This window comes from Phasianus colchicus, chromosome 20 (assembly GCF_987193195.1).
Source record: "Phasianus colchicus chromosome 20, bPhaCol1.hap1.1, whole genome shotgun sequence".
In the NCBI taxonomy this organism is placed as follows: domain Eukaryota; kingdom Metazoa; phylum Chordata; class Aves; order Galliformes; family Phasianidae; genus Phasianus; species Phasianus colchicus.
Window position 1 is genome coordinate 9,526,012 of NC_143455.1, and position 14,396 is coordinate 9,540,407.

General features: G+C 44.6%; 1 protein-coding gene across 14 annotated transcripts in view; it reads right to left on the minus strand.

Annotated features, from left to right (window-relative positions):
* Window positions 1-14,396, minus strand: part of TOM1L1 (target of myb1 like 1 membrane trafficking protein) — a 512,416-nt gene that overhangs the window by 8,680 nt on the left and 489,340 nt on the right. For 11 of the 14 annotated variants that reach the window (XM_090122138.1, XM_090122135.1, XM_090122139.1 and 8 more), the window contains 4 exons: window positions 4,268-4,417; window positions 3,737-3,856; window positions 1,929-2,033; window positions 1,143-1,259 (listed from right to left, as the gene is read on the minus strand). In XM_090122138.1, coding sequence (XP_089978264.1) covers window positions 1,143-1,259; window positions 1,929-2,033; window positions 3,737-3,856; window positions 4,268-4,417 — 492 coding nt within the window. Of the gene's footprint in view, window positions 1-1,142; window positions 1,260-1,928; window positions 2,034-3,736; window positions 3,857-4,267; window positions 4,418-9,759; window positions 9,839-11,664; window positions 11,750-11,827; window positions 12,005-14,396 lie in introns of those variants that run through there. The other 3 variants (XM_031598713.2, XM_090122134.1, XM_090122145.1) reach the window with 3 other exon arrangements.

Sequence of the window (14,396 nt, forward strand, 5' to 3'; positions counted from 1 at the left end):
GTTTCACAGCTGAAATATCCCTGGTTCACTGGCCCTTCCTCCTCAAACCTGCAGCTCTACAGATCTCTGCCACAGACAGCAGTGGAGGTGCCAGGAATTTCCTGGGGAGCAGAAACCCAGAGACTGATTCTGTCTCCTATCTGGTTCCCACCCACCAGCAGAGCTGCCTGTCATTAAAGGTGAGACACAGTGGTCACCTAATTTTATCTTCTTAAATCTCAGCCTTCAGCTGAGAACCAACGCATAAAAGGATGCAATTGAACAGTGTAACCCTGAAGGCAAACAAACAGTACCCAGAAAAAGTTCCCTGCAAAGGAAGAATTCTCCACACCAAAGTCTTGCAAAAATTTTATCAGTTCTTCAGTGCATTTATGTTGACAAATTACCAAAAATGTTTCCTTGTCACCGAATTTTGGGGGTAAGTTTAGAAAATGAAGGATATGATCAACTTCTTTATTTCTTCTAGAAAACATGAAACATCAAGATGTCCATTTAACATAAATCACTGTTGAAATGCTCAAGCACTGCTACATTTTAAATTTCTAAAACAGGAAAAGTATGAGCAAGTAGATCATATGCATCTTCACTATCAAATCTAAACTCGACTATTGCAAGACACTACTTCAGGCTACACTTCAAGAGCACGTGGCTCCATCTGTTGCACAGAAAGCTCCCAGGCTTTGAGATCATGTACACAAACCCAATGCTTCATTTTCTTCACTGTCCTTCAGTTTGCCTTTAAGGTATTGGCAATAATAAAGAGAGCTCTGAAAACTCCAGGACGGATATGAGATATTGTGTCATCACCTGTTTTTCCAGCAGGCAACTGTGCTCACCTGGAATGTTTCTCAGGGCTGTTTGACAGAACATGCTTAACAGAGAATGCTCCATTATGAAATTCCTTTGCCCATGGAAGTCCCTACAGCTTAAATTTACATTGTAAACTGCGTTGTCCTTTCATGACTACCTAGATTCTGGGGAAGTTTGTAAAGGAGACTAGAGAAATTGAGCAAAATCAGAGGCAGAAACTTGATGTTGGTTTGATTTTGCAATCTAAATTCAGATGTTACAAGAAAGGATACAACAAATCCTAAAATCAGCTTTGTTCAAATTAATAATCCCATCAATGAGTTACCTCATACCTGTAAAAGATTCATATCATCCGGATTTTCAGAGCCAGGAACATTTTCTTTTAATATTGATGACATGACTCTCACGTTCATTTTCGCCATATCCAGTTCACTGTACAGTTTCCCAATCTGTTCAGTTCAATAGGACAGAATATTGTGCAGGTGAACAGAGAGAGCAAAGTAATTCTTACCTCTAATACGTACTTTCTTCCCCATTAGGCATAATATGGGTTTAATCAGCATTATTTTACTCCAGTGACATTCTATGGAAATCAGCTCAGTTTTTATACATCCAATCACACTAAGACCTAAGCCCAATAATACTCCAGGTTTCTCATGATATAGTGCCTCTCTAAATACTGAGAAGACTTATTAGTTAACTACAGGCCAAGTGGGATCAGAAGCAAACTGTCCCTTCCTTTCTGCTTTTAAGTGCAATTCCTTCACACCAGTCTTATCCAAAAGTAAGCTTGGCTTCCTCAGTTATCTCTGAAGTATCTTTTATCAACTTGCATAACATCTAACATCCTCGTAAGAGATCAGCAGAAATTCTTAGCTCCAGTGAACGATTCCACTCCCTGGCTGGGTACAGCCTGGCATTTACCCAAGTGATTTCTGAATGCTTTGCTTTGGCAAATCACTGTACAAAACATCTTTAGGGGAACAAATCAAAAACCACGAATAAAGAACGACGCTACTTGAGATGACGTTCCATCTATGACCTGCAATGCTGAAATCGCACGTTACCAGCATGTTTCAGGTGGAATGTCCCTCCCCTCCAAACCTGTGGTACTGTACCTGTTCAGGTGTCAACAGTAACGTTGGGCCCGTGGGAAGAGGCAACAAAGAACGTTTTGGGGGAGTAGCAGAAGATGGTGATGACTTTGCAGAAGATGGGGATTGCTAAAAGACAAAAGAGCAGAGCTTGCATTTAACAGAAGAATTGAAAGTGACTTGCAGATGAGAGTGCTACCATCATCTGTCAGACCAAAGAACCAGGCATTACCTTTCAAATAATCAGTGTTGAGCAAGCTCTATTTGTAAGAATAAGAGCAATAACTAGTTTGTAGCAGGCTGGAGTTTGAGAATGTTTTTCAATGAGTTTGCTTAGTAAATTCCACTACAGACTAAACAGGAATGGCTGAGAACAAGCTGTCTGTCCTTGACCTCTGCAGCCATCTGACAGCGAGTCCTACCTTAAGTGCTACCACAGTTCTACAACTGTGGGTGGTTTAGAATGCATTCACACACGGAGTGACAAGTCTGGGGGGTTTCACTTGTATTACAACTGAACTGACTGCAGCAGAAGAACCCTGCACAAGACTGTATACATCACATCCTTAATCTCACAGAGACTGAGCTATAGATTGTATCCAGATCTGCTGCAGCTAAGATCGACAGGTCTGCAACAGAATTTAATGGATTGAAATATGTGGCAGACAGAATTGTCTCTTACTGCAACTGGTAAGGAAAAAATTGTTGTCCAGCGAAAGCACTTTCTTTCAATTGTTCAAGATACAGCTTGTTCAAACAGCCTTAAATACAGGAGTTTTTGCACTCTTTGCTATTCAGTCATTAAATCAAACTCAGTATAACAAAATCCTTCCTGTCTACGCTGATTACAGTCATCTAACTCTGTAATTGCAAGGCTGCACCCAAAGGTGAACGGCTTTCACATATCCCAAGTCTTGTGAAAACTTTTCTAACAGAAAACAAATTCTGGAAATAACTGCTGCAAAGCATGTATTGTATTTTCAGCTGATGTCCCATTCTCAAGCCATATTTATCATATATACGCTTAAACAAAAAGGTAGAAATTAGCTACAGGGTCAAACATTACTGAATAGAAGTTATGCAAACAGCTATAGAGAAATACAGGCAACAGACCTCTCTTGCAGATTTGTACCTCTCAGATTAAAATTAAAAACAGACAGCGTTCCAGGGAGATGTTATTGCAGCCTTCTAAACAACCTGAAGAAATTATTTACTGTGTGGTGAGGCACAAACCAGCCTGCCTAGAAAGGCTGTGGATGTCTCCTCCCTGGAAGTGTTCAAAGTCAGTCTTGATGAGATCTTAAAGCAATCTCATCTGGTGGGAGGTGTCCCTACCCACGGCAAGGGGATGGAACTGATGCTTAAGGTCCCTTTCCAACCCATACCATTCTGTAATTCTTTGAATGCTTGAATTCTAAATGGTATGTTTTCAGACAAATCTTACTCATTTTAGTTAAGGCTTTCAAAAGCTGACAAGTTTCAAGCATTCAGCTCTCATTCATTTTGAGGCAAACAGGTTGTCCAAATTTTTTAAATGCTCTGGAAGTCTCAAGAGACAGAAACTTCCTTTTTGAGAATATATATCCACTATTCCGTGATTTGAAATAAAAGACACTATTATATAGGACAGGTTTCTTTGTTGTTATCTTAGCTGCTATAATTGAAACTGATTTCTGCTCACATGCTTAAGTAGATTGGTCATACTCTGCCCTGGAGCATTCAGAAAACAAAACAAAAACATACACACCTTCTGTGTCTACAGAGCTCATACAATTAACACATCCTGCTTCTGATTTACAGTGGATTAATGAGGTATCCCTGCATATCCCCACCTTAGGCCTTCCTTTGCTGCTATCAGAAGATGGAAACTCCACTCCTTTCTTCAGCAGTTCCAGATAAACTTCTTTTACTTCGGTCACATCCACCATTCCCTGGAACCCTCGGGCCCATACCTGGTTTTGAAACAACAGTAACAGTCACAGAAATGGACAGTCAGTTGGGGCAGACAACTCTTCTAAAACATACGATCCTAAAGGCATTTTCTCCATGTGAACAGCACATTTTCTGCCTCTATCTGCTCCAGCTAGCTCCAGTTTAAAACACAAGGAACACTGCAAAACTCTCAAGTTCCCTCTCACCCTGCTTATAACCACAGAGGGGAGCAAATACACAGACTGGGAGAGGAATATAAAAGGCAGAGACTGACAGTTTTCCAGGACTCTTTCTAGTTCCACTCTGTGCTACCCCTGCATGAAGCAGAAGAATCAAGCCCACGTAAAAGATTTCCATGAGTACACTGCAGGAGAGAAACGAGACACACATAAAGCAGAGAGACAAACAGCCAGTGTTTACTCAGGGCTCACCATGATGAAGGTCAGGATTTTCTCCTGCAATTCAATGGGCAGGTTGTATCTGGGATTCAGCAGTTTCACCAGTTTGTCCTTGCAGAAGTCCTTCTTCACCACTAAAGACTGGAACCTTGGACCACAGTTCTGCATACACATGTCAAGCAGCTGCAACCACAAGAAGCTTCTGTTACGTAGATGTAAGGAAAAGAAAACCTTTACTTCTTTAATTTATTCCAAGGTGTTGCAGGGAAAGAGTACTAATGGATCTGAACAGATTATTGCCAGTGGTCTCACGGTGTTGTCTGAGGAGGTTACTGCAGCGAAACAGAAGTTCAGTGTGTGCACTTCTATTGCTGTGCACGTACAAAATGAAATGGGTTACCCAGAATTAAACTATTTTTGACAGCGAAGCACAGCCAAGCTTGTTTTCATGTCACAGCAGTTACTGAACATGTCATACCTTCACAGTGTGAAATCTGTCCGTAGCCTGAAAAAAATGACTTGTACAGATTCACTAAACCAATTAATTTCATGCCTAGCAAACAGGTCCCCTGGTCTGACAGATTCTGAAGAGCTCTGCAGAAGAAGAAAACAAGCTCACTAAGTGCCTCTCTTCTAATCTGTCCTCTAATGTGAGAGACTAATGAAAAAATAGAAAAGAACAAACTCAACAACTCAGAGTACAATTTCTCCACGTGTTTTAAAGGTCACATTGATTTGAAACAGAGCAGGTGAATTGTTCCAATTGTCAGATTCATCTCCACTACAGCTGCCTACTTTCAAAACTGCCTGGAACGCTCAGAATGGGATCTCTGCAAGCAGCACATCTGCCCTATCAAACACAGCATACGTCATCGTGACATTACACCTCTCCTTCATGTACCTGGAGATGGCTGGCTGCAATTCCCTTTTCGCAGAAGAGATATCAAAGGCTATCAGTACATCCTAACCACCTGGAATCAGGCCAGTACAGGTTTTGTTAGGGAGCTGGGGCTGATCACAATCAGAACTCATCTTGCCTGGCACAAAACTGGAGATCAACTGAGGTACTATATGCTCCACACAAAGAAAGAACACTCACTTGCACTTTTCACTCTTCAACCTTGTCTTTACTTTTCTCTCTCGATTTAAGAGTGAGGATGGAAAGGTGAAAGCAAAGGGTAGAATTCACAAAAGTTTGCAGAATTCTATAGTTTTAGAGTCATAAAACTTCCCCAGAATCATGCAGTAGGCAGAACCCAGTCACAAAAGGATACAACAAATTTAAGGCTGCTACTGTAATCACGATCAAAGTAGGTAAGTAGGCTCTCCTACCCAGAGCAGACTCTATTTGGCTACGTTGGAGTCATTTTAGTAACTAGTTTTCCAGCCTCAGGACCTGGGGATTTTTCTCCCAGCATTATCAGGAATTTATGGGAGAAGTGGCCTAAGACCAGAAGAAAATTCACTGCTGAAATAAAGAGAATAGAACAAAGAGACACTGGCAAACTGCTGCACAAAAAAAAACCTAAAGATAATTACCAAAAATCTTGGCTCGAATCATTATTTTTCATGAGCACATGAAACACATGCTAATAAGCCAGCTCATCTGCCTGTACAGTACTTCAAAAGACGGCTGGTGTAAAACATTCCCAACCCAGAACATGAGAAATTTGGTATGCTATTCTCTATCATTAATTTTCTGTATACAGGACTGAGTATTTACCCTCTGGAAGTACTGCAGCTAATGGACAAGACCCTCCATTCAATTAGGCCAGTTCAGCCCTCTTACTTCTCACGAAACCAAGCTGGTGCAAAAAAACCCCAAGAATTTGACTTTATTTTTAACCAGACCATTCGTGAACAAGGCACTTCTGTACTAATAGCACCTTTACTTAGAATGTCAATATGGTTATTTATCACTGTAAGCAGGACTTCACTTTCCCAAGATCCACAGAGGTGAATGGACCCAAGTCAGCCAAGCCACGTGCTGCAGCATACAGACAGTGGAATCTCAGTATACACATTTTCTAGTAACAGAACTGGTAAATTAACTTGAATCAAACCAACTTGAATCTTTCTCTCAATGAGGGGCAGGATCTGAGGACTGTAGGAATGGGCAATGCTGCTATGTTCCAGGCAAGCTGATACTGGACAACCATTGAGAAGAGACCTGCACTGAGTGGGAAGGGGGAGAACTGCACAATCATAGCCCTGGGGTTCACAGAGCACCAACACAAAACTGAGGTGACAGAAGATGAGCAGACATGAAGGCAAGCTTAAGAACTGAAAGGCAGAAATAAACAGGGGAGAAGCTACTGGGGATAACAACAGAAAAGCCAACTACATTCCTTATCAACAGTGACCTTGCTCAGAATTCTGTAGGACTAACTGCTCATCTCAGGCAGTCACATATGAGGTCCATAAAGCAACAGTGAATGCATTAAGTTTGCAACAGGTACCCTCAAACTTAATGTGAATGCAAGAAAACACAAAGTCTGCATTCTAATATTTCTACCTGAGACAGAACAAGTCATCAATCCCTGCCCAGGCTTATAATCTACTGAACTCATACTGATGTCCTACCAAATAGAGCTTCTGAAGGCCAAGATGCTAAAAGAAACTGGTACAGGCTGCTTCTCAGCTGCCATTCACTACTCACAATGTAGCAGCCATACAGACTTCACCAAGATCTTTTATTCCTAAATGCATGTGTGTGTTACAATAGGTGCACAGAGGGACACATTTAATAAACTACTTCCCCATTTGCTGTTCAGTTCCTAAGGCCTCGCAAGATTCAGAACTGGGGCACTGCAGTAAACACTTAAAAAAAACAATCCAAGGGACATCGATAGACACTGAACAGGTGTCTCAGCATTCACTACATAAACACACTTTACACAACCAAAGCTTATTAATAATGAGCCAGATAACACACGCAGACTCTGCTGGATTCCTGCCTGAAAGTTCTAATCCTCGTTCTGTGATTGTGCAATCAGCACTGCCAAGCCTGATCCCTTGGCTTTATCAAGGAGAGCACGAAGCAGCTTCAAGGCCTGGCACGCACACACCTTGATCCATGTGACTTCACAAGCACCAGGTAACTTCCCTAGATCAGAGTACAAGCAGTTAGGGCACAGCCAACACATTACACAGCTGGCACTCACCCTTCCTCCTGCAAGCAAATAAACACGTTTAAGACAGGGGAGGAAGACAACACTACTGAGATTGAACATGTCTCGATGACAGAGTCGGGGCTGCACCACCACGCAGTGCTGTTACTTCAGACACAGACCTGCACGTTTCAGTCTGCGTGCATTCCCTGGGAAGGATCTGCTTAAGAAGTAGTTTTATTAAAGACAATTCCAGAATTTCAAGGTTGAATAAACAAATGTGGATCAAAGTACATTCCAAAGGAAAAGTGGTTTCAAGACTTTGTTGCCTTCTTAGATAGAATCACATAATGGCCTGGGTTGAAAAGGATCTCAAAGATCACCTACTTTCAACTCCCCTGCCATGGGCAGCATCACCAACCATCAGACCAGGCTGCCCAGAGCCACATCCAGATAGAGCTAGGAGAAACAGAGCTGGAGAGAGAATTAGATGTGGAGTCCCAAAAGCAAAAGACAGCATCTACTGCAAGGAAGGCAGGCAGTAAGGCATAGCTCGTCAGAACAAAGAGCTCTTGGTTTTGTAGAAATCTGGGAGAAATCAAGGAATTTTTAAAAGGTTGAAGGTGGGGCCTCTGCTGGTTTGTTTATTAGGAAGTGAAAACTACTTGCTTTCCATTTGCAATGACTTATTGATCCAATCCAAGTATTCCAAACGAGAAACAGGAACAATGTCATTATTGCAATCAAGAACATAAAATGGAATGGCCCATAGAAGGACCAGCTGGGGAACAGAGGAGTTAAAAGTCATCCACGGTTAGCAGTGAGGTCATCAAAGGGAAGGTTTCACAATGAACTGATAGTGGCAAGGGCAGAAAAGGAGAAAAAGGGAGCCTGGAACAGAGGAAGAGGTGAGGACAGAAAGTCTTACATAGGAACAAAGGTAGGAAGAGAGCTAAATGTGAGTGGGTGAGGACACGTGTGGAGAAGGAGACTGAAACTGCAAAGAGGCTGTGAGAAAGTGATGAACCAGAAGTACCACTGAAACCTGGTATGCATTCCACCTGCAAGCAAACAAAATAAGCTTCCAAGCAAACATGATAAAGCTCTTCCTTGGACACAGCTGAAATAAGAGCTCCTTGGGTACGTCTGCAGAGCAAACATCCTGATAAGGACTCCTAAATGTAAGTACTGGGCCCTGCAAACTCCAGCTGACTGCATCAGAGGGTTGAGGTGTACAGGGACTGCAGAAGAAAGCAAGAAGATCTGATATAGGGATTGCAGTTACAGTGGAAACCAAGTGTTTCTGTTATGCAAACACATGGAACACACGAAAAGGTGACTCATGAGACAGTGGAGGAGGAAACTGAGAAAGCAGTGCGGAAGTGGAATGAGCTGAAGGTATACAATGGTACGTTCAGCACATTTATCTGCCTCTCAAACTTGTCAAGTGACACTTAGGCAATAGCTAACTGACCTACAATTCAACACTATCAATCACCTATCTTCCTTAATCACCTCTCATATATTGATATAGATAATGATTTTGCACAACAGATAGCAAACCTGTGATTAACAGTACTCAGAGTGCAATGCAGACAAACCTCTCTACACCCTTAAAAAAGTAAATTGTTAAATGCAGCTCTGCAGCAGCTTATAGCAAACTGCTGCTTCTTGCAGCTGCACTGCTGTCAGCCAAGAGAAACTCAAGTGGAGACCTCTGGAGTTATGACAGCATCAAGAACTTCTTGCTACTGCTCGCCTTACCAGCACAGTGGAGAATGGAGAGCATCAGCACGCTCCTGTAAATCTTAAACTGACTGAAATCATCTCTCTTCCCCAAAATCTGGGAGAGCTCAAAAGCAGTGTCACGTTCTGAAGGCCAGGTAACCTCCAGTGAGGACACTCCTGGTCACCCCAACCTTTAGTCACAACATCTGAATCCTGCAAGGCTTATCCCTCTGCCTTTCTGCATCACTTAATTCACCACTGTTAACCCTTCATTCAAATCTTATTTACAAAACATGTAACACACATTTTAGAACGCAACCTCAAGCACTCAGTCTAACCAAGGTCACCACGAGGTAACAGAAAGGCCAAACATAGCTTTTATGCCATGTCCTCAGCTCTGTGCCTTTCACAGGCAGGCGGGGTCTCACAGAGCAACAGCTGCTGGAGTAAAGAAGAACCAAACTGCTTTTATCAGCTGCAGGCTTAAATAAAATACAAAGCAGCAATACATTTAGGAAGAACAAACACCAGTGGACCATCAGATCTACACTGGTAGAGCTATTCACACAAGCAACAAGGACAGAAAACGCCCTGGAGAGTCATATCAGTGCCAATTTGCATGTCACCTTATCATTTGAAATGTTTTCTGTCTTAGCGTCCAATTAACATAGCTAGAGCTGTACTTACAGACAGGGTGAGCCTGATCTCCTTATGGTTACAGTTTTTTGCAAGCTTTTTCTTTAACGCTTTGACTGCATCCTTAGGCCTGTGACGAGACATCAAATAGAAAAGGTTACCAGAGAAACTGTTTTTCCAGTTCATAACTACATCCAAAATACCGGCCTGAGATTGGGGCCATCCCTGTATTTACACCCACTTACAAACAGAGTCATTTCCCCACAGGTTTTGGTAAAATTTCTTCAGCAATGAGCGAGATAAACAAAGCAGCCAATCAGGAGCATCACTCCTGTCGTACAGCAGATTTACTCATCTACTCTGGACAACATCCGTTGCTATGAAAGGGAATAGGAAATGCCAAGTGTACCAAGACTTGACTCGCACCTATTTTTCAAATATGATGTGATCAAAAGATATTCTCCTGGGTGTGCTGCAAGAAGTAGGGGTGCCTTGGCTAACCTCCAATCTTTTAATTGCTGGATGCTTTTAACTAATCTGAGTAATTACCACGTACAGACAGACAACCCATTCCACCCAGGAGAGTGGCACTTCCACTACAGTCTTTCTCATTTCTATATATACACCCCATATCTGTTAACTATCTATGGAGGAGGAAAAGGGTGGAAGACAGTATCAAAGTTTATCACATGTGGGAAATAATTCTGACTGATTAATACAGGCTATGTATAGTGTACCCAGAAATTACAGCTATTAGGGCCAGCTCAGTGCTCATCATCAACAAAAACAAGATGTCCTTAAGTCTCTTTAGGATCTCTGTGGAATCTAAGATGGAACCATCTGCATAAACTGAATGTGTCAATTAAAGAAATCTTTGCTGAAAACATTACCAAGTTGATTAACTTAAATGGGTATTTACCATTACTTTTTTTTTTCCAGTTTGAAAGGTCTGCTGTACCTTATGGAAGAAAAAATAAGCAGCAACTTCTGTATTTTTGCTTTGATCCTATGGCCATCCCCATTTAGACCAGCAGAACAGAGTCAGTGATGGATGGGAGGGGAGAGGAAAACCTTCCCCTGCAGAGAGCAACGCTGCTACCCCACTGCTGCTTCTGTCTGAAGCATCTGGAAATGCCCCGCTCAGGAGTTGGGTATTACATTAAAATAACAATTTGCCTAATTAGATACAGCAGTTCCTCTGTTCCTAATATCCTGTTACAGACTGGGACTAGCAGCAGTTGCCTAGGAGGAAGCTTTAAGGAGCTGCTCCGTAAGCATAAGCTGTACACAAGAGGAAGTAGTTCATTAAAAAAAGCTCTGTTGCATAGAAACTTCACATACAACCACCACAGATGGTCAGAACGTGCTGCAGCTCATGGCAGGGACCGGGAAGGAGTTACTACTGAGCCCCTGAGCTCTCAGTCACAGGTGAGAGATGACATCGGGAAAAATGAAAGGAGGGAAAACTTGCTATAAAGGAAGATACTGATACCTTTTTCTCCTGAAGAAAGCTCTCCAGCAGCGTTACAATGTGCCACTGCCTGCGAGTGCTGGCAATGTGTGTGCCGGCAATGTGTGTGTCGGCAGGTCCTCGGAGCTCACCTCCCACCACACCGCTAAACGCTGCTGCTGGGGCCGGGCGGCCTCGGGTTCCATCAGCAGCTGTGCTTTAACACCTGAGCGGCTAGAGGACTTTTCCTAGCCGGGGCTCTGCAGGGCACGGGGCCGTTCTGCCCGACGAGCAGCACGGACGGTGTGAATCGCGCACGGAACCCGCGCTGCCACCTCTCGCCAACAGCTCTGAGCCGCAGCCCCGGCAGACGGGCAGAACAGCTCCCGAGGAGCCGGGCTGCCCTTCAGCTGCTGGTACACACGTGTGTACACACGCAGACACACACACGCAGACACACACACGCAGACAACACAAGACAGATCCGCGGCCCCGGCCCCGCTCACCCCTCCTCCGTGGCGTTGATCACGTCGCAGATGTGCATGAATTGCCCCCACTCCTCCGTCTGCAGCGATCCGAACGTCGCCCGGTCTGTAAGGCCAGGGGCACCGCGGTCACCGCCGGCACTCGACCGGCCCGCGCTGCCCGCTCCCCCGCCCCCCTACTCACCCACCAGGCTCCCCACGGCGGTGCCGAACGGGTCTTTGGGCGCCTTCCCGAAGGCCATGGCCGCTGCCTCCTCGGGGCAGCCCCCTTCCGAGCGGCCCCGTCCCGCCGGGCGCTCCTTCCCTTCCTTTCCCGGGCCGGGGCGGAGCCGCCCGCAGGTACAGCAGCGGGGCGGCCGCGATCACGTGCGGGCCGGGCCGGGCAGCACCGCCCCGCGGGGCAGAGCCTCAGCGCCGCTCCGGCCCGGGCAGCTGCACGGCTGGATGCGGAGCGAGAGCCGCCCGCCGCCGCGGGGCTCCTCGGCCACCTCTTGCGCGGCATCGAGCAGCGCGGAGCACGGGAAGCCCGGCACGGGGCGAGGAGTCGCGGCTCGGAGCTGCCTGCTGGCGGCCGGCGCTCGGAGAACTTCGACGGAAGAAACGCGAGCTGCCTCGGAGCGCTCGCACGGATCGGTTCTGCGGGAGAAAGAAGTTTGGGCTGAACGCTGTTATAAAGCTCGCCTGTAAGAACCCGCAGAAAACCGAGGTGGAAAAGGAGCTGACGCTGATCCCATTCCTGCAGTCGCCCCACATAACTCTGCAGGAGCTGCCTGCGCATCCCACGCCGGGGCTTTCTTGTTGTGGTTACTATCGGTGTCTCCCATTGTGCCGCGCTATCACAAGTTTGACCTTATCTCAGACCCAGACAATGCCGGGGAACAAAACGTGGCATGAATGAAGATTAAAAGCTCAACTGCAGTTTTTGTTGACTGCGAGTTGTAATTATTGCAGTGTCAAACAAACACGGAATCGCATTAACCTTCACTTGAGTACAGCTTAATCAGTCACAGGCAAAACACGATATAACCAAATAAGTCATTTGCGTGGCATCAGAATATCATGAATGAACAAAGCTGTCTTTGCACTGATGAGAGCCCTGCCCAGCAGGAACGCACTCATTTGCGTACATCCACGGCCCCACCTGCAGGGCAGGCACAGCACAGCACGAAGGAGGGGAGCATCTCTGCACATCCCTACAGTGCAAGTCACCGAGCAGCCTGCCTCTGAGTTCTCGCATTTACAGCGCGTTCACAAACCAAATCTCTTCCTCACACTTTCAATAAGAGATAAGCTTAATCACACAATGTGGTGAGGCTTCAGCTTAAGATTTTTTCTAATGAACTCCTCGATTCTCTGTGCTTCTGCTCTCCTTGTGTTTTATAGCACCCAAAGTAGGAGTCTGCTTGTCCTCGGTTGTAGAATATTGAAAGACAGCCTCTAAACTCATTCACTCTTTACTGCCTGAACTCCAATAAGGGCCCATTGAAATGAGCCCTTGTTAAACCTGCAACGTGAGTCAGCTCTCATTTCAGAGAGCATATTTTATTGAGCTGCTCAGGGGAAAAAATTAATGAAGCCTTTTTCTCATTGGAATTTACTGCTTAAAGTTACTCACTGAGATCAGCTGCTGGCACCAACTGAGGAACACCCCGGGCACAGCCCCCTGCTCTCAGTATGAGCTGCCCAGCAATCAGAGCCCTGCTGCACTCCAGGCACTCTCACTGCTGTTGCGGCTGCAGTATTACACTTAATGACCATTATTAAGGGGCACAGCATTTGGAGGAGTGTTATAAAAATAAAGGAGAACAAGCCCAAAACAAAACCAGGAGAGAATCCCAAGCGCACACAAGCATATTCAGTCTCACCAAGAAAGTGCTGAGAAGTAACTTTCAACTTCTTTGAAGACCCCAAAAGTTCAGATTCTGCTTTGCCTTAATAGATGCATCAAACATTGCCTATGTGGAATTAAGAACCAAAGTGGGACTTCACCTCTAAATTTTGTGCCATTTTAAAGAATTCTCAACAAATTCCAAGAAGGCACTTTGGGTTTCAGAGGCCTTATTCTGGCAGTTCGGAGGTAGCAGAGATCTGCAGACTTTGGGAGATGCATGCACTGCTCCCAGTAAACTCACTGGCAATAACACAAATAATTTCTCTTTGCAAAACGTTTTGGGAAAAAAAAAAAAAAAAAAAAAGGTGTCTGGTGGCATCACCTACACCCACATCTTGATGCAGCATATCTTTTACCAGCATAAAATTGCATTGAGAAGTCTGCTTATCTGTACTACAGATACTGTGGATGCTGTGACAAAAACCAAATCCCTAATTGCCAGAGCTACCCATAGATTTTTTCCCCTCTAGTTTTGCTGGGTTTACAACTTAATGATATATAAGCTGTAAAGTCAGACTTTATTTAATCTTCAGTCTTATTTTCAAGGATTTGTGTACACATACAACAGAGTAAATATTTCACCTGAACAGCCCTCCTACTCATAAACTGATCCATGATATTGACTTGTACCTCTGTAATCTGTTGTATCTACATACACCATGGTGATGACTTTTGGGATAGTTTAAGAAGAGAGGGATTTTTAAGAGACCACTATTTCTGCAGACTTGCTGAGGAATTGCACAGTGCCTGTCTGCCTCCCAAGAGCTGCGTTTCCTCCCCAGCCTTCCCCAGGAGCTGTTTGAGGCCGATTCTTCCTTGTTATCCCATACAACAGAGCTGCAATCAGCGGGATTCTCACTGC